Source organism: Arvicanthis niloticus, chromosome 6 (genome assembly GCF_011762505.2).
Source record: "Arvicanthis niloticus isolate mArvNil1 chromosome 6, mArvNil1.pat.X, whole genome shotgun sequence".
In the NCBI taxonomy this organism is placed as follows: Eukaryota; Metazoa; Chordata; class Mammalia; order Rodentia; family Muridae; genus Arvicanthis; species Arvicanthis niloticus.
In genome coordinates this window covers 67,276,143-67,303,211 of record NC_047663.1, presented here as the reverse complement: position 1 = coordinate 67,303,211, position 27,069 = coordinate 67,276,143, and the positions used below count along the sequence as shown (strand labels likewise).

At 43.5% G+C, this 27,069-nt stretch overlaps 1 protein-coding gene across 1 annotated transcript; it reads right to left on the bottom strand.

Moving 5' to 3' along the window:
• On the bottom strand, nucleotides 1-27,069 carry LOC117710316 (solute carrier family 22 member 21). Its single transcript, XM_034505056.3, has 10 exons — nucleotides 26,501-27,069; nucleotides 18,005-18,108; nucleotides 9,842-9,996; nucleotides 9,166-9,337; nucleotides 7,778-7,904; nucleotides 5,837-5,946; nucleotides 4,571-4,785; nucleotides 2,706-2,888; nucleotides 1,327-1,462; nucleotides 1-1,038 (listed from the first exon to the last, which is right to left on the bottom strand). Exons 1-10 carry the CDS (start codon nucleotides 26,891-26,893, stop codon nucleotides 831-833), a joined length of 1,803 nt encoding a protein of 600 aa, XP_034360947.1. The 5' UTR covers nucleotides 26,894-27,069; the 3' UTR covers nucleotides 1-830.

The following is a 27,069-nucleotide window of genomic DNA, read 5'->3' as shown; positions in this document are numbered from 1 at the left end:
CAGCTCTAGTGGCTAAGACTGGGAAGGCCTTGTATGGTGGCAACTGCACGCCAGCCAGGGTGACTCTGGGCTGGAAACACAGGCAGTTCCCACGTTTCTGCTAAAGGACAAATAGCTTGAGACACAACAGCAAACAAACAAACCCCCCATGACAGTGCTGGGAGAAGGAAGGGACACTCTGTTATCCATACATGTCCTTCAAGACACAGGTAAGTGGCTGGCAGCCAGAATTCTGATTTACACAGCAGTGGAAGACAAGCCTTGGCCTCAACAGTGGATTTCTCACAGGACCCTGAGCAGACACACAGTACAGCTGGCTGTGGGACTGAGCAGTCACAGTCCACACTGTCTGCTTTGTGTACCAGCTTCCACCTTAGTTTCCTTTAGGGTTCCCTTGGTCTTGTGTTCTGTCATGAGTTAAGAGCATTGCACCCTGCCCTAGAGCCAGATTTATTTCTTTTCCTTTAAGTTCTTCAGTTAGGGAAAGGAGGGAAAAACAAACCTGCAGTTCTCTCTGTGACCTTATCGGGTCTTACAAAATAACAAAGCATGTCTAGCAGATGTTTCTTATAGTCTTCCAAGTCCCAGCTGTTCAAGAGACTCATTAACTTCTATGGAAGGCCCAAGTCCAGCACTGTGATGGGATGTGCAAGCTGTCTGTGATTAGCCTTGGTGGCCCTGGAGGAAGGTGACTCTCCAGGACAGATGCCCCAGTCCATGAGCATGTTAGACACAAGGTCAACAGAACAGAAAGCCTTTGGTCACTGACAGTATTTCTGATAACATGCAGGTTTTCAGTTCAGTTTTTTCAGCTTCTGGACCAGAAACCTTTAGGTTTGGGACACTTTTCCTTTAGACTCTTGTGGGGGCAGTTTTCCTTTAGACTCTTGTGGGGGCACTTTTCCTTTAGACTCTTGTGGGGACACTTTTCCTTTAGACTCTTGTGGGGTCACTTTTCCTTTGGACCCTTGTTGGGGCAGTTTTCCTTTAGATGTTCGTGAGGACCCTCTCTTACTTAGTGATTGCACTTGTTTTATTCTATTAAAAGAAGAAAAACAAATGTTACTTACAAATCTTATAAAGATACCCATCAGTTGCAAAACAAGCAAGTCAGATGGGGGTGGGGGCTACATGGTGGAGTCTGAAGTTTCCCGTAGTCTTTGCACTAAACAGAGCTGCTGCTTTCAGGGGTGTATATAGGGTCACACAGGATCAAACCATTGTCATTGATAACACCATGGTTAAAGGAGTCCAGGGATTTGTGGCCTTAAGACTTGGCCAGGATCTACCCAATATATCTGTAGTGTGGGCAGTGAGGTCTCTTACCTTTTGACCTTTTGCATCTCGTCAATGGTGTCTGGGAGAGAAACCCCAGAGCTCTCTGGGAAGAACAAAGTGATGATAGCTGTCAGGAGAGTTAGACTTCCCATGAGGATATAAGGCAGGTGGCGGTTATAGGAACCTGTGGTCAAGCAGAGGACCGACGTTACAGTAAGATTTGGTCTTAGCTGGGTCCTTTATTCTCTCAGGACTCTATATAGTGCTTACTGTCCTGTTGGTTCCAGTGCTTCCCAAAGCCTGGGCTGCCTGAGTGAAGTCTGGCTTCTACAGAGTCAGAACCCAGACCTGGACCACATGTGCCCAGAGGTTCAGCAGTGTTCACACTGGACAATGGAAAGGTATAGGGGAACAGAGACAGACAGTGGCAGGGTTTCCAAGCAACACAAGGTGTTTGTCCAGGACAGGAACAACTTTCCACCTCTGCAGATGCATCACAGTCTGATTTGCACTCAGGATAGACTAGGTGCAGTTAGAGCCATGTAGCATGCTTGCAAAGTACTTGCTACTTTCTGGACACTGGCAAGTCCTCTCCTGAGCTAGAGATATGCAGAGGAGGAGCAGCTGCCAGGAGGGAGCACTTCTCTGGACCATAGAAATTGGTGTCCTGCTATATAAAAGGTCAAAAGGCAGATGACCTTTACTGGGCATAAAACATCAGGTCAAGTGTGCCATGAAGGCCTGTATGCCACCTAGCCAGCAGGCTGAGGCAAGAGGAGCAAAAGCCCACTATCACCTGGACAGCAGACAGTAGACAACAGCTGCTGGGGCCACAGAGCATGTTCAAGCCCAGCTCATACAACTTAGTGAGCTACTGTCTGGAAAAGTAAACTGAGGGCCAGGGAGATGACTTAGCTGGTTAAAATACTTGCTGCTAAGCTTGGAGACTGGAGTTCCATCCCCAGGATCCACATGATAGAAGAAAAGAACTACTCCGTATATTGTTCTCTGACCTCCACAGATACACTGAATGAATGAAGTGTTTAAGTTATAGCAAATGTCTGTCTGTCAGACCTCTTGAATGGACAGGATTCTCTTCATGTTCCTAACTCTAAGAATGATTCCTCCAGTAAAGTGCACTGCCTCCCTAAAGCATTTCTTCAGATGAAGAATTGTACTTTGTGATGGAGGGTCTGGGGAGACTGAAATAGAAACTCCCAGACCTTCTCATTCCCATCTAGCTGCTCCGTGAGTTACTTGACATTTGCAAATGAGTGCTTCCTCTACACTACACTTGGAAAGGGACCTTCTCCAGTCAGGGACCCAGTAGCCGAAGAATCCTGCTAACTACAGGTGCCTGTTCTCCAGCTCACAGTAAGGCTACTTAGAGCTTCTGTCCCATCCCTCCAGTGCACCATGGTACTTACGAAGGTAAGCAAAGTAGGGAGACAGGATGGTGACAAGGCGGGATGCTGTGGAGCTGACTCCCACACCCATGTTTCTGACCACAGTGGGGTACAGCTCAGCTGTGTACACATAGACCATGGAGTAGGCAGAGGTGATTCCAAACTTGCCCACCATCACCAGGACAGTAGACAAGTAAAAGAATTCTGGAAAGACAAATAAAGTTAGTGCAGCCAAGAGGGTCGGTGTAAGGGCTGCCCCTGAGGAGTTCTCTTTCCTTTTCTCCCTGACTTGAGGTGGAGAGACTTGGTCAGTTTCTGTAACTTTCCATCAGAAGAAAGCACCATGGCTGAGATTTCTCAAAGGACATTAGTAAAGGAGACAGGACACTTCATGTACGTAAGGGCACATGTTCCTCAACCCAGAGGTCCAGATGGTAAGCACCCTATCAGCCCAGCCCACCTGCCTTCCAGAAGTCATCCTGTATTATGGATGAGCTGCTCCACCTGAACCTCGTACTGAGGGCACTGTGGAATTAACTAAGGACTTGTATGTGAATGGGAGCTCACTTCTAACTCAGGCCCTGCTGCAGTCTACTCAACAAGTTCATAGATCTGGGCTTTTCTGGTGGCTCACTGGACAACAGAGCTTTCAGCCAAGCCTGGAAACTTAGGTTTGATCCCCAGGATCCACACACTGGAAGGGGAGAACCAACACTTCTCACTTCCTGCAAGTTGTCCTCTGACCTCTACATGTGTGATGGAAACATGTCTCCCTTCTCCAAATAAGTAAGTGTAGTAAAATCATTGAGAAAAAACCCACTGTAAACCTTGGGGATGATCCTCCAATTGACTTCACTGCCTAATGGGCATAACTGTCACTCTGAGCTCAAGTGAGAGCTACTCCAGCCAGTCATAGGTTCCTTCTGCCGCATAATAGTGTATTCCTGTGCAGGGATGGGGGTCTCAGTATCACAGTCCCCAAAGTAATGGCCAAAGGTTTCCAAACCACAGGTGCATGAATGATTCTGGCAAATAATGGACAAATAAAGCTTGTCATCTGGTCAAAAAGGACTCCTGCCCTCTAGCTGGGTACCAAGGCAGTTTTACCAGCAAAGTCCTGGCTATAGCCTCTGAGACCTTTCTTTTCTTTTGTTTGTTTGTTTGTTGTTTTTGTTTTTCTTAAAATCCTGAATCATGCTGGGCTCATTCCCATTAGAACACAAGAGCAATAATGTAGCCCAGGTTTATATCAGATTCCCCAAATAGCCAAGCATGACCTTGAACTTCTGATTCTCCTGCATCTTCTTGTGCTGGGATTACAGGTGTGACCCACTATGCCTGGCTCTATCTTCTCTATCAAATCTTCTGAAATGTTCTCTCTGACTCTCTCATGGTGTTCTGTTACCTCATGTAAATTTTACTGAAAGCCTCTTGTTCAGGGTGCTACCCATGACTACTCTTTAGATGAGCTGAATTCCCTTTATTTCTGTTCACAGATGGTAATAACATTTGTGAAGTACCAGCATCTAACTTGTCTTCTCCAGTAGAAACAGACTCCATGCAGACCCACTCCAGCTATTCCTTGAATAAGTAATAAGACAGAACTAGTGGGATGACTCTCTTTTCTCTTTATTCTAGAGAGGAAAATATATATGAATATATTAACTTGGGTCTAGGGCTTAATCAATAGCCCGATGCTCTCTTCCCACTCAACAAATCCCAGGCTATGAAGAACACTCTGGTTTTGTGATACCATTTTTTGATTTTTAAGTGAGCATTGTATACATGCAGCACACATGTCTTGACTGTATACTCTTCATTAATAGCCTGGTTCAAGAAAGGGAAGCACAGAAGACTCAGATCTATAAACAAATATTGGTCCATACCTGAAGGCACCAGTGGCAGTAACAGAAAGACACTGCCTCCGAGAAAGAGGGAACCAGCCATGGAATATCGCCGGGTCACGTGCTGCAGCAAGATCCAGGCCAACACATAGGCTGGGACTTCAACAGCCGCCAATAGGAAGCAGTTCACATAGATGTTCCCATTCAAGTTAGGAGTGTCAAAAGAAAGTCCGAAATAGCCCAATGATATAGTCAGCCTGTAACAGGGTACAGAAGAGAGCTGGAGAAGGAACAGCCATCTCTCCAGACCCACAGACCCTGACAAACTTTCATCCTGAGAAGTTCTGAACTGCTCTTGATGCAGGGAATGGGAGGGCAGTAGTAGATTCCACTCTGTGCTTTACTTCATAGCAGAAAAGTTAAGTTTCCTTGTGTAGATCATTTCCTGACTTATACCTCAGAACATCCCATAAAGAAAGTGTCTCAGCAAAATGATTCATATAATTCACAATGATTTAATCACTAGAGAGAGTTCCAATTTGCATTTCAACATTAGAATCTTACACTGAACATGGGTTTATAAAAACCCAATTTTCCAAACGCTTTGGCAAACCTCCAGCTTCAAGAACACATACATTATAGTTATCGAGTAGCAAAGAGAGTACTTTATGGTCGGGATTTACCACAACATGAGGAACAGTGTTAAAGTTCACAGCACTAGGAAGGTTGAGAACCACTGGTCTAGGCACATCCCAGAAGGGCCCTATTTTGCTTTCATGTTTTCAAAAAGCTCTTAATCGCCCCAGGAACATAAGGCATAAAGTGTCTTCACTGGGACCCTTCCTCAAACCCTCTACTATCCCAGCCAGAGACTGTGTGTCATTGACAGAAAACATTTTAAAAAGGAACAGCCAGACATGTCATTTACAGACTGTAAATGACAATGTGGCTCTAATGTAGGGGCACTCCCTCTGTCTCTCCATGAGTGCAGTAGAATTGCTGTCAGCTTCTTCCTGGCAATTTACCACAGATAATCTACTGAGGGAGGGGACAAGGGACAGGACAACCAAGGAAGGACCTGTGGAATTCCCTTGTGGGATCCCTAGATCTCAAACAGCCTCTGAGATCATTTTCTCCTTGTCTGGGTTTCCATTACATTAAAACCTGTTATGTCCCTGTGGCTGCCATCCACCACAAGGAAGAATCCTTGTATCATGTGGTGACAGAGGCTTCAGCTCTGGTCTGAAGCATGTCTGTAGACAAGAGTCCTGAGAGTGGGTACGGTTCAGGCAGACCTCACTTACGCACCACAGGACTATGGACATGATGGTGAGGATCCTGATATTCCGTGTTCGGACCAGATCGTAAATGTGGTGAGACTGAGACTTCTTGGGATTTTCATCTTGTGACTTATTGGTCTAGGAAGGAGAACAAGCTGAAGACATTCCTCATACAGACATACACCTAGCACCCATCACTTTCACTATTTCTCAAGAGTTAGGGAGCATTCCAAGGTTCTTCCTTGAAAAGGCAGAAGTTCAGTGACTCAAGGGGATGTCCAAGGCCCCTGAAGGCTCAGTCAAGGACAAACTGGAATGAAAGACAATGAGGGATAAAGAGAGGTACACAGCAATAGTAGAAGGGCAAGCAGACAGCCACCTCACTTCATTAAGCTGCCCATCCTCACTGGCCACCTCCTATGGAAGCTTTCGGGAATTCCTATGGCAGGCTGACTCCCTGCTTTCAGTCAGAGAAAAATAAGGCTGTGTATTTTACTGAACTGATATGTAAATAGAATGAACGATTGGGTCCTCATATTATAAGGTTACTGGTCTTCTTCCAGAAAAAAAATCTAACTGAGAACAGGAAAACTGACCTACCCTTCACCCAGAGTAACTTATATAAGATTCAGCCAGCCAAGGCCATCATGTCTAAACACACTGTTACTGCTTTCTTAGTTAACCCAGCTCAGCAGCTCAGCAAAATGTCAACTTGGGACTGAAATCCTCTAAAACGGCCTCATTTCCTCAGTGATGCCAATGAGGCTTATGGATTCCCACAAACATCTAACCCTTACTCAAATGCAACCAAAGCAACCTGACTTAAAATGTCCTCAGCCATATTCCAGGCCTCACTTCTGTGCTTCAAAGCCCTTCTAGGGCATGCCGAGTCACAGCTGCTCCTGGGCTACCATCTAAGGACTCTGGGTAGCTATCAGCATCTTGGCTTCCTATAACCAAGTCCTCATAAGAACAGAGCAGCTCAAACATGCTTGTTGTCTATACTGCAAGAAATGCCACATGGTCTATGAGAAAATGTAAGAGGTGGCCAAGAGGAAGGACCTGGATGGAGCATGATGAGTGAAGCCTGTCAGACACAGAACACTGCTGAGTGCAAATCTACAGTATTCTATCTTCAGAAGGCAGTCCCCGAGGCGTAAGAAACAAGGACTTCCCAAAACGCTAATGTTGAAGGAAGCCTCTTTCTCATGAAGGGTGTTTACTATTAAAAAGTGATGTGTAAGCCAGACTTGGTGGCATATCTCTTTAATGTCAGCTCTTGAGAGGCAGATGAGTCATATTATTGTTGGAGATAAATCTGGTCTACACAGAGATTTCCAAACCAGTCAGGGTTACTATAGTAAGAATCTATGTTTAAAAAGCAAGGAAGGAGGCAGCAAGCGAGCCATGTTTAAAAATTATGATTACTTGAATGGGAAATAAAGGAAGCATGGCAAAAAAATCATGGGCAGTTGGAATCCATTCCTCTCATCCTCTCAGGTTTGTGTGAATTTATGTTCATGAGTGTATATGTGTATGCACCACATGAATGTGTGTGTGTTTGTGTGTGTGTGTAGGCTACAGGTTGAACTGAGATGTCACTGCCAATCAGTTTTCTAGCTTATCTTTGAGACAGGGTCTCTCATTGATTGGTTGTCTGTCTGACCAGTAAGCCCCTGGGATCCTTCTGTCTTGGCTTCCCCAGTATTAGGATTACAGGCACACTCAGCCGTGCCTGGCTTTTTAGTCTGTTTTGGGGATCTGAATTCGGGCCCTGATGTTTGTGTGACAAGCACTTTGCAGATGAAATCATCTCTATTCCTCCAACTTCTGAATTTCAACAACCCTTGCCTTGGTGGGGGCCACTGCTTGGGCAGGGTGAGGACTAAGACCCTGTGAGCTGTGCTGTAGGCTGCTGACCTAAAATGGCCAGTGTGAGCCTGCCCAGCAGCTTCCACATGGTATTTACCTCATTTGGATCGAAGATTGTGGAAGGTGCAACAATCCCATTGACTTTGGCAGCTTTGCGGATGATCACCTCTGCCTCTTTAATTCGGCCTTGAGAGATGAGCCATCGGGGGGACTCAGGGATGAACCTGGAAGAACAATGCAATCTAGTGAGGCCTCCTGGTCACTTGCTCTCCAGAGTCAGGACATGGCTCAACTACATATGGGGAATGAGGTTTCAGAGAGGCAGGTGTGTGGAATGTCCAGTGTTCATAAGCCAGAAATAGAGATGGCCCAGTAACTACCTGAGCTATGAGCTCTGCTGAGCACTGACTGGAGTAAGCAAAACCTGAAGCATCCTCCTGTACATCTCAAGGGATCCCCACTCTGCCTGGCACCTGCATGTCTGCAATGGTGGTGCCCCGTTCTGGGCTTGAAGGACACAGGTACAAGATGGGCTCCTGATGCCTGGCTTCTGCTGAGTCAGGCCCACTCAGATCCTGCTTTCTTCTACTCTGTCCCTGAGAGGCACAGGATCTTCTGCAGGGATCACTTAATATCCAGTTCTTCCTCACTCCACCTCTGATTTACTCAATAGATTTGTCAGTCTCTACACAAAACAGCACTGTTATCAAGGACAGACACTGGTGGCTTTTTTTCCTTATCCTTGTGACCAGGCAGCCCTCTCTCCTCTCTCATAATCACGAGCCATGATACATTGTTATTTCTGCTCCCATTCTTCTCCAGGATGCTCTCCACTGTGCAAGGGATGAGGATCTCACCTCAGTCTTGTCTATTCTAAGGAGCAATTCCTGCCAGGATCCATTCATGGCCTGGAATAGCTTTTTTTTTAATTTATTTTATTTTTTTTATTTTTTATTTTTTTATTTTTTTATCGTTTGTTTGTGGAGACATGGCCCTGGCTGTCTTGGAACTCACTCTGTAGCCCAGGCTGGCCTCAACTGGAATAGCTTTTGCTTTACCTGCCTAATCTCCCTCTGTTAGCAGCACAGCTGGAGCCTGCCTTCCTCTGCATAGCCACCCAAGGAAGCTCAGTTTGGAGCTCTCCCTCTCTTTACTTCCCAACCCCCTGGTCTGGGGCCTCAGCATCAAGCAGCTACAGTTCAGGTCTTGCTGGGATCTGAGAACTTCCCAGAGGTTTGGTCTCTATCTGCTTGCAGCAAATTCTTAGTTCAACCTAGAACAGGGCAGAGGAGATTCCCACTTATGTCTTGGGAGTCTGTTGTTTTGGCTTTTCTGAGATTTTTATGAGCTGACTTACAAATAATATTCACTCCTTTTTTCCTGGGATCTAGAATTGGAATTTGGGCGCTACTGCTGCCCTCTACTGGATGTGACACAGAAGCCATCCCACAGGATAGGCAGGCAACGGGCTAGGGCCACACTCACCACCAGAGAGCCCCACACAGCACCCCTGGTAAAGTAATTGCCAGCAGCAGCTTCCTCCAGTGTCTGAAGAAGTATGCGAACAGAGGCAGCACCATGAAGCCAAATGCAAAAAATATGCAAACTCCTAAAGTGGCGAATATAATTCGAACTGATTTGGAAAGGATTTCTGTTCCTGTTCAAAACAAGGAAGGAGTCAAGTTAATCATTAATTAGGGTTATTTCCTTATGAATCTTCTGTGATACCATTTTTAACATAGAGACAAGGAGGCAGCCAGAATTAGCTCTGTGTTTGGAGTGTCTGAGAGGGGCTACATCTGAACTAAGTCTTCTCTGATTTGCTCCCGGGGTGTTTCTCTGAGGTCCCTAGTCAACAGTTTTCTTATGAAAACATCATCACCACCCTCAGACACATGCTAAAGAACATTAGACTCCTGTTAAGTCCTTACACAGGAAGAATTAGCCAAAGGCAAAGTCATTACTAAAGCCACACATGTTAAGTCAGGCCAGAAGAGTACTGGACATCAGAAGTCAGAACCACGGTCAAGCTCAATTTCCCATCTGGTAACCTAGATTTACATTATTTAGTAGGGAATTCTAGCCATGAGAGATATCACAGCTTGTCTCCAGTAAAGTGAAACACAATATCTAGGACTAAACTTCAACCTGATGTCCATACCCAGGACAAATGCTGTCAGGTAGTTGGATATATGTCCCATTCCAACAAGAGTAAAGAGCAGAGTAAACATCTTGAAGTTCACAGAGAAGACTTGTATGAAGCTGAATCCAGTGTGCATGGCCATGGTCAAAAACAGCACATTCTTGCGACCAAACCTGGAGAGGAAAAGGGGGGTCACAGAGAAGCAGCTGGGAGAGGCAGCAGCCACTGGCTCCACTGAGGTGCTGACTCCCAACACAGGGACTGGCACCAGGGTAGTCCCATCCTCTCAGTTTCCATGCAGACATTGAATTCCATACTTTCCAGGATGAATGTGTAGTTTGGATACTCAGGCTGCCTCAAAAGGCAGTGCCACAATGATGCTAATGACTGCAGGGGATGGAAAGGCATTTGTTATGTGTAAATCCACATATCATAATAATTTTAAAAGAAAAGATATACATCAAAAGCCTTAAATGTATAATTGTGTATCAATTTCACTTTTATAACAGTATAATCCCTCACAAATTATAAAATTAACTGCATTTATTTACATTTAAAAGATGGTTTGAAAAATAACATGACAGAATATTTCATATACTTTACACAATAATAGAGACAGTCACACATATATTTTGGTGAACATAAAACAGTCACATGTAGGTAACATTCAGGGGCAAAATATTTATAAAGAAATGGGTCAAGCCTGCAATGTGTTAAGAAACATGCCTGGTAATTGTGTGTACTGTTTTGTTATTGTAGTCAGCTGAAGTAGCCAAGATGGACAACCTGAGTCTTCCTTCTGTGGTATCAGGGCCGGAAACCTAGTTCTAGGCCTGTATTCTACTATTGCAGTACATCCCAGTTCACAATTCTAACTTTTTTGTTTTATATTTTCTTTCACTTTTATTTATTGGAGTGCATCCATGTGGAGATCAGAGGACAACTTATAGGAGTTGATTCTTTCCATCAACCAGTTGAGTACTGTGGACTGAAGTCAGTTCATTATGCTTGGTAGCAAGCACAGTTATCTGTTGAGAAGGTAAAAGGTCACCAGCCAAGCAATCTAACTTTATTTTTGAGTTAATTTTGTTTTCATTTTATTTTATGAGTACCAGTGTCTTGCTTGCACATATGTCTGGGCACTATATCCATGCTTGGTGCCCTCAGAGGCCAGAGGAGGGGATTAGATCCCCTAGAACTGGGGTTAGGTTGTGAACATATATGTAGGTGCTGGAAATTGAACCCAGGTCCTTCAAAGAGCTGCCAGTGCTCTCAATGTCTGGGTGATCTCTCTGACCCCCAATATAAAAAACTCTTGGAGATCAAAAAACCCAACAAAAAATAAAGAAACCCAACAACAACAACTAAGGATCTGGAGAAATGTTTATCTTTCATAAGGACAGATGTACAAACAGTACATCTTTTTATTTATTGAGGATGTTTTAACTTACCAGCACAGTAGTCCCAAACAAAATTAATGTTGGGATAATGTATTTTCATGGAACCAAATATTCACAAAATGCACAAAATAAAAAAGCCTATGTATAATCTATATACTTAGAATTGGAAACTGCAAATATGACATCTATAGCATAATGAATTATAGAAAAAATACTTGTAATTCAAAATAATTGGAACAAATAGGTATAGTTCAACAGCAGATTACAGGTTGAACATACACAAAGACCCGGATTAAATTTCCATCACAAATGAAAACAAAAACAATTACAAAAAGAAGACCCAACACACAAAAATGTATATTATGGGGATAGATTATGGGCAAGTACACAAAGGTGGCAGAGGAACCCGGCATCATTACCTACAGTGGAGACTGCTGTCTCTGTTAAATTAGCATGTTTGTTTTTTTTGGGCATGGTTCTTTCTGGAGAATACGTTCACATGCACTGTCTACATGGTGGACCTTCTCCTAATTCCATGCAGACTCACACACTTTGGAAAGGATTCTCTGATACACCTGAAATAACGCTGTTTTAGGTTTCTAGGCATCCGTTCTGACTAATGTGTTGCAGTTTTCCTGAGTACCACAAAGCATGTATCAATCCCTTCCTGGAATATAGCTTTCTATTTTCTTTACATCCTTCTTTGCAATGAGAATATCAGTTTGGAGGCTCTTCTCTCTGTCTCTCTGTCTCTCTGTCTCTCTGTCTCTCTGTCTCCCTCTCCCTCTCCCTCTCCCTCTCCCTCTCCCTCTCCCTCTCCCTCTCCCTCTCCCTCTCCCTCTCCCTCTCCCTCTCCCTCTCCCTCTCCCTCTCCCTCTCTCTCTCTGTGTGTATGCATGCATGCCCACGTGCATATATGTGTGTATGTGTTCTCCTGTGAACATGTGTGTATGTATATACATGTGGAGACCAGAAGTCAATCTCAGTGTTATTATTCAGAAGCTGTCCACCTCACTTTAAGACAGGTTTCTCACTGGCATCTAGAACTCACCCATTAGGTTAGGGTGGCTTGTCAATAAGCTCCAGAGAGCCTCCTGTTCCTTGCCCTTCAGTCGCTGGGATTACAAAGACCTGGCATGCCACCCTGATATTACATGGGTGCTGGGGACTGAGCATGGAACTTTGTGGTTGTGGGGCAGCTCTTCACTGACTGTGCTATTTCCCCAGGTTCAGGATTCAGAACTTTAAGTTTCTATTTGTGATTTGGGGCAGTTTTAGGCTTTAGGGTTTGTTGCTTTGAACTATCCCTCCACCAATTATGACTGGCACTGCCATGGAAGTGGTTACTCATGGGCTAACACTGGACGGGCTTCTGAGGCAACAAAATTTTTTCTGCCTGACTTGCAGTTGTTGTCAGGCCACCTCCATTTTGGTTGAACTGTGACAATGACAGAATCAAAAGTAATTTAGTTTCCAGAACTAAAGTAAACTTGTTTCTCTACATTCTTACCCTCCCCAACCTTAAAGATTCCCTCAGTTATGACCTGTCAAGAGAGATGTTCATCCATCACCTGCATTCTTGAACTTATCACTCCCTGATTACTCCTAGTAACAGCCAAGTATGGGCTAAAAAGGAAACCTTTCAATCTCCTCCCCAGACTATGGAATTGCACTGAAATTGCTATGAAAAGTGTAGAAGGAACACCACTGTGCCACATGGGCCTGAACTCTTGCCATGCTGCTGTTGGTCAGCCTATGATGTTAACTATTTTAATAATCTCAACACACAAGTCAACCTGAGGGAAAGCAGAGCTTCTACTTGATATTGGTCTCAGCTGGCTCACACCATGCACACTCAAGAATGCTTACTCTCATATTAAAAACTGGCAATGTTCTGCCTTCAAGAAGGTACTGGCTGGTTGGATAAGCAATATTAACCACACTTTAATTATCCATGCTACTGGACACACACACCATTATACACTGAGACAAGTGGATAAAAGAAATGGTCTCCAGGTCCACAGAGACACATTAATGAAGTCAGACTCTAAGGGTAGGTACGGGGCACTATGTGATGATCTCTCTGACAATGGGGCACTGATGAGGTCCAAAGAAAAAGTAACTGATGCCAATGGGGAAGCATTCAGTCTAGAATGAGAGACTGTTATTAATCCTTTCCACTCACTAATTTCTCTTTAGTGCTATGAAGTCCAGGAACCGAGGTAATGGAAACTGCCACCGTGAGCCATTCGTGTGGCCAAGAGATAGCATTACATGGAAAGAGGAGTCCAATTCTCAGCATATATACTGTGGCTGGCGAGCATGTATTTGTGTATGTGATTAACTCAGGGCTTTAGTGAAAGACATTAGCTGCCCAACAGGACTTTGGAGGAAGAAAGGAGCCCAAACTGCAAAAGGCTTTGTGGCTATTAGATAGTATATTAGATATAAGAAGGAGACTATGATTTGCTTGCACTGTTTTGTACGGAGAGCACGCTACAGGTACAAGGCAGGCTAATGTAAGCTCTACCCTCTTTCCTTCCAAAGGCTGCTCAGGACGACAGTGATCTGGGGAACACTTTCATATCACTGCTCTTTGGCAGCTGGAGGTTGGAAAGAAAAAAAACTTGTTTTTGATTTTTGGGTTTTTAAAAAATGTGTTTGTTTTGTTTTTAAACAGTGTCTTACAAATACCTAGACTACCCTCAAAGTCTATCCTTCTGTTTAGACTCTAGTGCCTGGATTATAGGTATGCACAACCATGCATAGACCAGAAAAACCTCATTTTGAACTTTACTTTTTAATTTATTATATTTTGGGTGAGGGGTGGGAGGTTAGGGTGTAGGAGGGTGGGGTGCATGTGAACTAGAGGAGTGCATGTGGTAGTCAGAGATGTTTGCTAGAGATGGTTCTCTCCTTCTACTATGTGAGTCCAATGACAGAACTCAGGTGGTTGAGCTCGGTGGCAAATATCTTTACTCAGAGCAGTTTCTCCCACTCACAGACCTGGTCTGCTCACTTTTAAAGAATGTCAACAAAATGGCAAACATACATATTTACAAAACCAGGAAATACCAGTCTACTTCTTCTCTGTGTTGAGCCTCTCATGATCCAGAAAGCTAGCTTAATAATTTCAAAAAGTCAGGACAATGTGCCAGGTGGTGGTGGCACATGCCTTTAATCCCAGGCAGGCAGATCTGCAAATTCAATGACAGCCTGGTCTACAGAGCAAGTTCCAGGGCAGCCAGGGCTACACAGAGAAATCCTGTCTTGAACAAAACAAAACACACACACACACACACACACACACACACACACACACACACACTCTCATTTCCCTTCCATCAATACAAGCCTATCAAATCTTTTTTCAAAATGCATGTCTGATAGTTACACTTTGGTTTAAAAAACAACTCTCAAGAGTCCTCACTTCTCAAATCCAAATGCCTCATTGAGGTCTGAGCTAAGTCACGTTTGCCCATCTGCCCAGGCCTCTGCCTGCATCGTGGTCCTCGTCTCTACCAGAGTCTCCAGACCTCAACGACAGTGGACTTTTTCTATTCCTAAGCCACTGGCCTAGACTTTAACACATGGTGGTTTTTCCTGCCCAGAATGTTCTCTCCACCTCGGTGACACCAAATTTCTACTCATCTTTCAACTCTCAGCTCATGCTTTACTTTTCAGTAAATCCTCCCCTGACCCCTGATGGACACTTCCATGGCACTCTGACCTTCCCTGGTATCATTTCCCATGGCCAAGGCAACACTCATTTCTTCAATAAGTTCAATTTATCTGTCTGCTTTGCCAAAAGGCTCGCTCAAGCTGAGCAGAGATCTTCAGTAGTAGTCCAGAAAACCAGAGGAGCAAGGAGCCCTGGGCCTCAGTATAACCTGCCACTTGTCAACCACACACCCTGGGCACATAAATTAACCACCGTGTTTTACTTGCCCCACTTACAAAATGGAAATAACAGTTCCTGTCAGAGGGGTGTGAGGATACGGTTACCTATCTGATTTTTAAGGTGTGCTGTACTTAGAATAGAGATTGGCACATATTACGTGCCACATATTCGCTAAATAAACAAAAGCAATCAATTAATGCTTGTTATTAGATTAAGAGAAGTGTCATTCCCCAACAGGGAGGTACCTCAGGCTTAGCCAGAGTTGGCAATCTTATGGACACAGCCTACTGACATCTTTACTTTAAAAATTTTTTTAGTTTTCTTTTTTTGAAACAGGGTTTTTCTGTGTAGCTCTGGCTGTTCTAGAACTCATTGTATATACCAGGCTGTTTTCAAATTCAGAGAACCACATGCCTCTGCTTCCTGAGTGCTGGTACTAAAGCAGTGTGCCACTAGACCTGACATCCGATTGACATCTTTAGTGCACCCTGGAGGCAGTTCAGTATTTTTGCTTTTAATCTCAACTTTTGAAAAATGAACCTAATGAGCTATGCAGTTATGTACGTTTTCATTAGCTGAGAGTAGTGGTACATCCTTGTACTTCTAGCATCAGGAACATGATCCAGGAGGACTGCCATACATTTAATGTCAGCCTGGCTTACACAGCAAGTACTAGGTCAACTAGGGAAATGTCGGGAGTGACCCTGCTTAATCATTGACTCCTTACAAAGTCTTGGCCTCTGTGGGAAAGTACTAACCCTAGAACAAATAATCATAGATCTTATGGACAGGTAGCCTTGATGGGAAAGTACTAGCCTAGAACAAATAATCATAGATCTTATGGACAGGTAGCCTTGGTGGGAAAGTACTAGCCTAGATCAGAACAAATGAACAATAGATCTTATGGACAGGTAGCCTTGGTGGGAAAGTACTAGCCTAGATCAGAACAAATGAACAATAGATCTTATGGACAGGTAGCTTTGGTGGGAAAGTACTAACTTAGATAAAAACAAATGACCAATAGATCTTATGGACAGGTACATAGTGACCTGTTTGGCCCTGCTGCTTTTGTGAACACTTCACCTAGCCAATATCCTGTTCTGGAGAACATCTGTACTCCCCCTGAGAACACCTGTGCTCCCCAGAAACATACGTCATATCCCCCTCCCCATATCCTGCTTCTATGTGTATATAACCCTGTGTGGAAAAATTAAAACTTGACAGCTTGATCAGACTTCCAGACTCGCTGTCGGTTTCTTGTGTACCCTTGTCCCCCCCTCCCAGTTCTCTCTTCCAAGTCTTCTGATCCTAGTTGAATGCCCCATGGGACTTCGGCAGGGAAGGACCCTATATTGATAAAAAAAAAAAAAAAAGCACCCATATAAAACAAGGGCCAGTAAGATGGCTTAGTGGGTAAAGTACTTTCTATGTAAGCATCATGAATTCAGTTGGATCCCTGGAACTAATATCAAAAGGATTCCACTGTATTCTCCCAACCACCAAATGAATATTTTTGCATGCATACCTCTCCCCCACTGTACATATAAGAAATAACAAATACAAATTTACAAAACAACAAACAAAACCCCAAAATTTTGAGTAATGATGTGAGAATGATCCATAGACGTAGACATGCAAACATATAACCCTGAGAGTATGTAACAGAGAAAAGCAGTTTTGCTTCCAGGACAAATTGACATTTTGTCTCAGCTTGGACTTCTCTATGTACCCCTACTTGGCCAGAAGGATGCTGCAGTACTCTCTACTGCAGTGGATCTCAACCTTCCTAACGCTGGGACCCTTTTCATATGGTGGTGATCCCTCATCCATAAAATTATTTTCATTAGTACTTCAAAAACGTTATTTTGTTTATACTGTTAAGAATTGAAATATAAATATCTGTTATGTAGAATATCTGATATGGGACCCCTGTAAAAGGGGTTTCGACCCACAAGTTGAGAACCCTGCTCTCCTGGGTCTAGGAGTGTTCTATCAGTGTCATCATAGCCAAGGATCTGTTGAAGTCCTCTCTGCTGACCTCCACTGTCTGTGATAGATCCCAAAACTCCAACAAAAGGGACTTAGCATAAAGAATCTTCTGAGAACTTCACAAAAGCTATGGACCTTGATGAAATAACAATAAAGACAACAAACCCTCATAGACAATCTCTAATTTTATTGTTGCCTTTGTTGCTGAGGCAGATTCTCTCTAAGTAGCCCAAGGTGACCTTGAATTCTCAATCTTCTGGTCTCAGTCTTCTGAGTACTGGGAATAGAGGTCTGCACCTTGACCCACTACTTAAATTTCAAGGATGCTTTGATTTTTCTGAGCCATTGATGGACTTTAGATAAAAGCTTTAAAATTGAACAATACTATGTTTGTAACAAATAACATTCACTCTCTTGTCACACAGTAAATGCCATAACCACAGACCACTTTGCGAAAGGACACCAGAGTTCTGCTTCCCACAGTACTTCTCTCATCTTGCTCAGAGAGTAAGCAAATACAGAAGTGGCCACCATGCCTAATGTACAATACAGTGCATCTACTCATGTATAGAGTCAATCTCTCTCTTCCTCAGAGATAGGAGAGTGGTATAATCTCCTAGGAAAAGTAATTCAGACTAGTACAGAAGTGAATCATAACAAAGTAAATGGTCATTGGACTGGGGGTACACATGGCTTGACTGACTCAGGTTTCTCTGTTCAGTAAGGATTATGAAATGATGTGGGAGGTCGTTGGCACATTTTACTTGATATGGAGTCTATGCTAGACATAGATACTACTGCTTCTGAAATGCATGGCCCTGGGCTAAGAGAACGTCATCATTTGAAGTCAAGTCCAGGTATATACTCCTTGACTAGTGCTGGGCATCTTACCTGTCTGAGAGCTGTCCCGAAATGAAGGAGCCTAGGAGCACACCCACGTAAAAGAAGGAGGTGGCGAGTGGGGCCTTCCAGTCATCCTTACACACCAGGTCCCACTGTAGGAGGAGCAAAGGGATGCATCACTCACTCCTTTTCTGAAATTTAAGGCTTCTTGGAAAATGAATCGGCATACCCTACAACCCTGAATGTTCTGACTATAGGAGCTCACTAATCTAGGCAATGACTCACTTGGGCGGCAATGTAGAGAAAGCATCATCTTGTCTTTCATGGAGTAGGCTCCCATGTCTTGGTTCAATTTAAGGAGGGGAGAAGGGCAAGCAATAGCAATCTACCAAGCCAGACATTGATCTCTGGTCAGCAATGCCTTTTGTGCACACTTCTAAGGATGCTAAGGGCTGTGGAAGAGGCAAGGTACTCTTGCAGGGAGTCTAAGAGGCAAAGCATCCAGCAAAAGATAGAGGCCACAGGGCTGACAGTGTTCTGTCTAGACCTACTCCATCAGCTCTGCTTGGGCTCCCATAAAGGCAATAGCCTTTCAGTCCCTGTGGTATTCTAAATTGGAATATCTGATACTACACTCCAATAGGACTAAACCCAGTATGCCTTGGAGCTCTGGACTGGGAGTCTGGAAGCTGGGTGTTGACTGCTATTTTAGTGTTAACTGGTTTTCTAACCTCACATAAGGCCCTAACCATCACACTAAACAGTGCTTATTTCCTTGTCTAGAAAACAGAGATTGGGGAAGAAAATAGGCTTTTCTGCTTGCATTTCCACCATTCAAAATGTGGTTTCACTGCAGTTACCACAACCAGGAAATGATCTGTGTAAGGAAGAGTGGGGTACATGGGGAAACGGTGACACTTAGATATTTAGATGTCTCAGTCCAATATGGAACTGGAAGTCTAGCAGACAGTCCAAAGAGGGACTTTAGTGGTTCCCAGAAAGATATTGCTTGGTCAGAGACTGTGTACAGAAGGAAACTTTACAGACCTTAGCAGACGCCATGCATGGAAGGTTGTGGGAAGTAAGTTTCTTGGAGATGGCCAGCCTACTGTTTTGTATGGTTGTGATGAGTATGCTCTGGAGAGGCATGAACCCCAGAGACTTGATCCCAGGATTGCTTCTCACTGCTGATATGCCTTTCCTGCCATTATTACATAGCCTAATGATTCCTAGGGCAAATTCTATTGGGCAAATTTTCTGCAGATCAACATGAAGATGAACTTTCATTGAATTAATACTGTTTAGATGTATTAATGATTTTATAGAGTTCCTGATTTGATTCAAATAATTTTAGAAAGGTAGAAAGTTTAAGGAGATAGTTTTAGTTGTTTTGCCAGAAAGATATAATAAAGTTAGAATCAAGAATAGAATGTGTCCCTCCTCATAGAATAGTAGGTAAAGGCTACATGAAAAGGAACCTTTCCTTTTGGATTGGCTTCAATCCTCAGCACTGCACACACCAGGTATGGTGGTTCATGTGTGTAATCCCTGAAGTGGAAACTCAAGGGTTTTTGGAAAGTCGGTTGCATGGTGTTTTGCTAGGACAAACACATGAAGGAGTGTTTTGTTTAAAGTGGACACAGGTGTGAAAGGCTAAGGCAGATTCATGAAGGAACGTTTCGCTGAAGCAGACACAGGAGAGAGGATGTTCCACTAAAGCAAGCCCATGAAAGGACATGTGATAAAGAATTCTTTGCTAATGTTACATTATGTGTTGGTCTGCCTTACACTGTGTAGTTGAGCTGCATTTGTTGGGACTCCATAGAGAGAAACACACCAAAAAAAAAAAAAAAAAAAAAAAAAAAAAACCCCAAAAACCTTCTGGTGGTGTACAGCAGTTTGTTGCTGCTTCTAAGGACTAGGGATGATTGGATGCATATGCTGAGGCAAGATACCTGCTGAGGCAAGGCATGTGATGTCTGGAGAGTATAAATAGGACTCCAAGAAGAGACAGAGCATGGCTTGTTGGTACAGTTAGCTGTGAAATGCTTGTGGGTCTTATGTCTTTGCTGATCTTCACTTCCCTGAGAGAGGCACAGCTGAGAACTTCTCCTGGTGTTCCTGTTGGTCCCTCCTGCTGACTCTAGCCGAGGCTGAGGCCAGGCTGTCTCTACTAGGTCGTGTCATCACTGTTGCTAACCAGACTCTACTGAACTGAACTTCTGGTGTATCCATGAAGTGTTTGTAAGTGGATCGAGCTGTTGCTGCTAACCTGTGAACTGAACTGCCAATTTCCAGACAACTCAGACAGAAGTTGCTTCAATGAGCCTTTTTGAACAGGTCCATTTCCCCTATATCCTTTCTTTTCTACTACCTCTGGTGGGTGGTGGGTTACAAGGAAGGTTAAAGAGTTTAATAACTATCATTAAAAATAGGATTTGAAAAAAATTAAAGTTACAAATCCCAGTTCTTGGGAAGAAGGATCAGAATGTCAATATTCAGGGTCTGGTGGATGCCATGGAAGAGGAGCTGCAGTGGACAAGTGAGTTTCCTGGACATGCCCCACTGTTTTGTATAGTCGCAATGGGTGAATTCTGGAGATGCATAGCCCTAGGAACTTCATCCCAGGATTGCTTCTTGCTACCAATGTGTCTTCTCATGTTTCTCATTGCCATATTCCTCATATATATGGCACAGGTCTGGTGTGATTACTTCTTGAGTGATAGCCCATTCTGTTGGGCAAGTTTCCTGCAGATCAACATAAAGATGAATTTTCCTGAGATAATGCTGTTTAGATCAATTAATGATTTTGTGGAATTCTGGATTTTATTGAAATAGTTTTAGGAAGTTAGGATAGTTGATAGAAAGTTAAAGGAGATGGTCTAAGTTGTTTTTCCAGAAAGATATAATAAAGTTAGAATTAAGAGTAGAATGTGCCCTCTCCCTCGTAGAATAGTGGGGGCTACATATGTTAGAAAAGGAGTACAGAGAGCTTTTATGTGTTACAAGTATGTAATTGTACTAGAGAGAAAAGTAGGCTTGGGACCAGTTAAATGATCAAAGAAAACATTTCTTTCTGTATTGGGTCTGAGTTTCTGGGTCTTGTGACCTATAGATATGGCTGCAGGTTTTGCTGTGCACCATGAAAAGACAGGGTTATAAATAGAGAGTAAATAATTCTATTATAAGTATAAAAATAGAGGGTACATGATTAGCCAGTTTAGCTGAACAAGACTTTGAAAATATGATGTAAGTTAGATGGTGACCTATTTCTTGGTAAATACAAATTGTCATTAGCTAAGCATATGAAAATACAAATTCTCATCATAGCATAATGCAAAATACATTTAGTCCAACTTCACAAGTCCCATAGTCAATAACAGTCTCATCAATGTTAAAAGTTCAGTCTCTTCTGAGATTCATCTAATCACTTAACCATAATCTCCTCAAAAATTAAAAAGCAGATTACATATTTCCAACATCACAGGATATACATTACCATTCCAAAATAGTAGGAATACTGGACCAAAGCAAGACCAAAAAACCTGCTGGGAAAATTCCAAACTCTCCATCTCCTTGTCTGATAGTAAAGTGCTTTCATATTTCCAACTCCTTTCATCTTTGTTGACTGCAACAAACTTCTTTCTCTTGGGCTGGTTCCATTCCTTTAGCAGCTTTCTCAGAAGGTACTCCATGGCTCTGGCATCTCTAGTATCTTGGGGTATCCAAGGCAACTTAAACTTTATACCTTCTTGTTCTAATGTCTGGGATCCACACATGCTCTGAGCTTCTCCAAAGGGGTTGGGTCACTTCTTCAGCTCTGCCCTCTGTAGCACTCTAGGCTCTGGATGACTCCACTCCACTACCAGTGCTGTTCTTGGTAGTCATCCTATGGTACTGGCATTCCCAATATTCTAGGGTCTTCTGCTGCAACTAGGCTTCAGCAATAGCTTCTCATAGGCTCTCTTCATGGTGCCAAGCCTCAACTTCTTTGCATTATCCCTTCATTCTTGGGGTGGGGGTCAATTGCAACTAAGGCTGCACCTTCACCAATGGCTTTTCCTGGCCTCTCACAGTGCCAAGCCTCAGCTGCTCTCCATGACACTTCATGCTTTCAAAACTAGTACCATCTGGGTGATTGATTCTTGCATGTTACCAAGCCCAGCTGAAGCATGAGGTACAACCTTGGCTATCTCTGGAACACAGCTTCTTTGTGCTCTCAGAAAACCCTTCCCAGATTTCACCTCAGTGATGCTGGTCTCTTCTTCTCTTGCCATTTTGCATCTTAAAGGATTCGTGAAGGGCTTGTCTTCTGGACCTTCTCATTGTGGAGGATTAGGCTTTACACAACGTATCCACATTAGCATTGCAATTTTCCTAAGCCTTAAAATCCCTTCATCAACACTAAGCAAGGGATATCAGACATCTTTAACTCCTTTTCAGTAGGCCATCTTTTTAGAAACACTTCAACCAACCATTCAAACAAACTTCTGACACCCTTTTATAACTTGTGTGCTTCCATATTAAACCTAGAATCTCCACTCAGAGGCCCTTATCAATAAACTCAGCCTGATCTAGTTTTATGTTTCTTCCACCTTTATCCCATACACTTAAAGTTCATTCTCATACATATTCCCCAAACTTCTGGTTGAATGAATTAGTAAACTCATTAATCTCCTTAGTAGTGTAGCAAGCACAGTTTATCATGGACTAGACTTTCTAACCTTCCCTCTAGGGGCTTGCTTCGCCTTGAGTCTGGTTATAGGTCTAGTGGAAACTATTGGTGGGTCTTAAAGGACATCAGTATTGTCTTGCCTGCCATTTTCTTCAGAGAAAGTCACTGCTGATTTATCAAACAATGAAGGATTAATTTCCTCAGGTCAACAGGGCAATATTTCAAGGGGTGGGGCTACAGATACTACTTCCTCAGGTGAGGTGAGATTCCCCTTGAGAATCTGAGGATTTAAAGTTCTTAGCTTTAATAGGGTCTTCCTACACATCCCCACCCCAAGTTATAGAATTCTATTCTTTGCCAATTAATGCCCTTACTTTAACTGCTGACACTGTCTGAGGCTGAAACTTGAATTTTCGCTGTAATTCAGCCAACCTTATAATGAGTACTTTGGTTTGATTTTTCTACAACTGGAGCTCTATGGCTGCTGGAGAGAAGATTCTCTTTATGGGCACATTTAGAAAATTTAGATTTTTTTTTCGCATCTGGAGCTGGTCAATTTTATCATGCAGCTCATTCCTTTCCATTATCAATTTATCCAGAGATGCTAAGAACAATGAGCTAGCAAAATAATTTTCCTTATTTTCTCCCAAGCTGTAGAAATTTTCATATACTGTCACCTAATCCATTGCCAGTCACAATTGATGGATCAAGATAGTGAAAGGCATTTACTTCTTTAAGTTTGAAATATAGTTTCCACCATGGCCTTCAATATTTTCCAAGCTCCCTGAGTTTCTGGAGAGATTTTGGTTGTTTAAGGTACTGATGAATTAGAAGGTGCTGGCAAATTTTTAGACAATTCCAGATTAAAAGATTCATCCTTATACTTCTGCTCCTCTAGAACCACTCCCAGTACCAACTTCTATGTTGGTCAGAGTTCTCTAGAATTACAGTATGGAATGTCTCTATATATTAAGGGAAATTATTGGAATGACTTACAGTCAGTAGTTCAACTAACCCAACAGCAGGCAGCTGTGAATGGGAAGTCCAAGAGTAAATGGGAAGTCTAAGAATCTAGTAATTACTCAGTCCTTTGAGGCTGGGTGTTTCAGCTAGTCTTCTGTATAAACTGGAATCCTGAAGAAGTAAGTTCCAACAGATGTGCTGGCAAGTAAGTGCAAGCAGACAAAGAACAAATACTTCTTTTTTCCATTGTCCTTATGTAGGCCCCCAGCAGAAGGTATGGCCCAGATTAAAGGTATGTACCACCAGGCCTGGATTTGGAACTTGCTCTGTCCCAGGCTGGCCTTGAACTCAGAGATCTGTTTGCCACTGTCTCCTAGGATTAAAAGCATGTACTATCTTGCCTGAGCCTAAGCTTTTCATGGCCATGATGACTTAAGACCTGGATCACAGATATACCCTCCATTTCTGAATTGTAGTTCATTCCAGATGTAGTCAAGTTGACAACCAGGAATAGCCATTACAGAGTGGAATATGGTGGTTTGAATATGCTTGGCTCATGGGAAGTGGCACTATTAGGAGGTGTGGCCTTGTTGGAGTAGGTGTAGCCTTGATGAAGGAAGTGTGTCACTGTGGGGGTGGGCTTCAAGGTCCTATGCTCAAGCTCCACCGAGTGCAAAAGAGAGTCTCCTTCTGGCTGTGTTTGGATCAAGATGTAAAACTCTGAGCTCCTCCTCCAGCACCATGCCTACTTGCCTGCTGCCATGCTTCCTGCCATGATGATAATGAACTGAACCTTTGAAACTGTAAGTCAGTTCCAATTAAATGTTGTCCTTTATAAGAGTTGCCTTGGTCATGGTGTCTCTTTATAGCAATGATACCCTAAGTAAGACGATGAGCTTACCCATAAACCTAGTATTCTTGTACTCATCTGGCTACTTAGCTATATAACTAAAGCACTGGAAGCCCAGACCATCAATGCTTCTACTTGGTCAACGGATGGGTGTAATTGGCCACGAGTCAAGCTTCATGGCTGGAGAGCTGTAAGAGGAGAACCAAACTTTGAGAATCTAGAACAGCTATGATCAGGGATCTACACTTCTTTCTAGTCAGAAATGTGCCTCTCTAGTAGGTTCAACTCAAGTTCTCTGGGTTCAAGGGTATAATAATATTTTCAAGTTTTCAAACTGTTCATAGAGATAGACTCTTTATCTCATTCATGTCTCTATCAAACTGTTAAGCTTTCTTTTGGAGGATGCCATGCCCTCTTTTGGCTTCCACAGGCACTACATTCATGTGGTACTTCAAATATATGCATGCAAAACACTTATACACATACAAATAAATATTTTAAAAAAACTTGTTGAGGTTGTTTAAAAGAGGAAGGATCATAACTTTTATTTATCATTTAATTCATATGTTAGTATGTCTATGCATATGTGTATAGACATGAATGCTTACATGGAGACTAGAGGAATATGGTGGGTGTTTTGCTTTATTCTTTTGAGACAGGGTCTCTCACTGAACTGTGTTGCTGTGCCTGGCTTTTCTTTCCCTGTTTTTACAAAAATATATTTAAAAAATTTGTGTATGAGTATTTGTCTATGTGAGTACATGCCATATGTAGTAAGCAGAAGAGGGTATTGGATTATCTGAGACTGGAGTTACAGGTGGTTGTAAGCTGCCTGATGTGGGTTCTAGAAACTGAACTCAAGAGGACCTCTTTTATTTTTTCCTTCATTTTCCCTTCTCTCTCTCTCTCTCTCTCTCTCTCTCTCTCTCTCTCTCTCTCTCTCTCCTTCACCCTCTCTCTTTCTTTTCTTTCTTTCTTTTTAGTATAGGGGCTTGTATCCAAAATCAGGTCTTTCTTTATGATTGAGTAGCAAGTTCTCTTACCCACTAAATTATCTCTCTAGCCCCAAGAAGTACCTCTTGACCTCATATATAATGAGGATTATTTTTTTATTATGGGGAGAGAGGGGTGGGTACAGATCCCAGGAAATTACAATTGGTGCCCAAGTCCCCCAAACACATCTACATGAACCATTAAACAGTATGCCACATCCCCAGTTGAGTGACTGAGAAGTGTCAAAGTCACCCAAGAATAAGTGGAGGTGATGAGGAATTAGGTTTCCATTGCTCTTCAGAGGTTATATGCCTTAGCTAACCTCTCCAGTGATCTTGTATCAGAATACTGTGGAAAAGACTCCATACCAACAAGTCACCCTGGATAGATCTGCAGATACATGGGTCCTTAAGAAGTAACAATCCATCGTGGGCAAACAGAAAACAGTTTCTCATGGGGCATGGCAAGACTTCATTTTGGGGCAAGGATAGGTGACAGAAGGAAGAGTAACTGCATATGTTTCTTTAACTTTAAAAAGTTCTGTAACCGGGCGGTGGTGGTGCACGCCTTTAATCCCAGCACTTGGGAGGCAGAGGCAGGCAGATTTCTGAGTTCGAGGCCAGCCTGGTCTACAAAGTGAGTTCCAGGACAGCCAGGACTATACAGAGAAACCCTGTCTCGAAAAACCAAAAAAAAAAAAAAAAAAAAGTTCTGTAAAGAGTATTTCCTTTCTGAACAGAGGCTAAAACTGTGTTCTCTTCTCTGGAGCAAGTCCGAATCCCACCCCTCTGAACCACATCACTATCTTGAGAAAGTGCCACCACTCAGGGTCTCAGGACATGTCCTAGGGGCAGTACCTTCTGGACTCTAACTTCAATGTGACCCTATGGACAGATAGCCAGCCTGACACTTGTACTGAGGGGCGTACTGTGGCTAGAAGTCATCTCATAAAATGTTCCTGGGCCACCTGACTGGAGGATGCTGATCAGCCTGTGCGTTGGACGAAGGACTACAACCGTCGTCCGCGATGCCACCAGACCCTGACAGGGGGCTTGCCACCTACCTCTGTCACGATGGTGGACAGGAAGATGTCCTTGTTGTACTCCCAGCCATCCAGGCAGTTCTCCTGCTCCAGCTGCTCCAGGTCCACATCCTGTCCTGGCTCCAGTCCCATCGCAGAAAAGTTAGCGATGGTGGCCAGTCGGTAGCGGCGGCACTTCTGGAGCACCTGTCCCTCGTCCTTCTTCTCCAACGGGATACTGTGGTTGCGCCACGCGCTGCTCAGATTCACGGTGTCTGGTACCAGGCAACGGTGCTCCGGGGTCGCTGTCAGAAACACGCCAGACAACCCAGTAAAGCCATTGGGGATGAAGCTGGCGCTGAGCAGGAAGAAGATGAGGCGCTGGAAGGTCCCCCACTCGCCCAGGAAGGCGGTCACCTCGTCGTAGTCAGGCATATCGTCGGCAGCCCACGGGGTCCCGCCGGGAATCGGAAGGCACTTGGGCGCAGTGGGCGGCGCACGGTTTGTCTGTGGGCGTGCGCGCGGAGCACCAGTCACTCGTCTAAGAGGAGTGCGAGAAAGCGTCAGGAGACGTTTTCCACTCGAACAAGCTCGTGAGTTCCTCCCGCCGC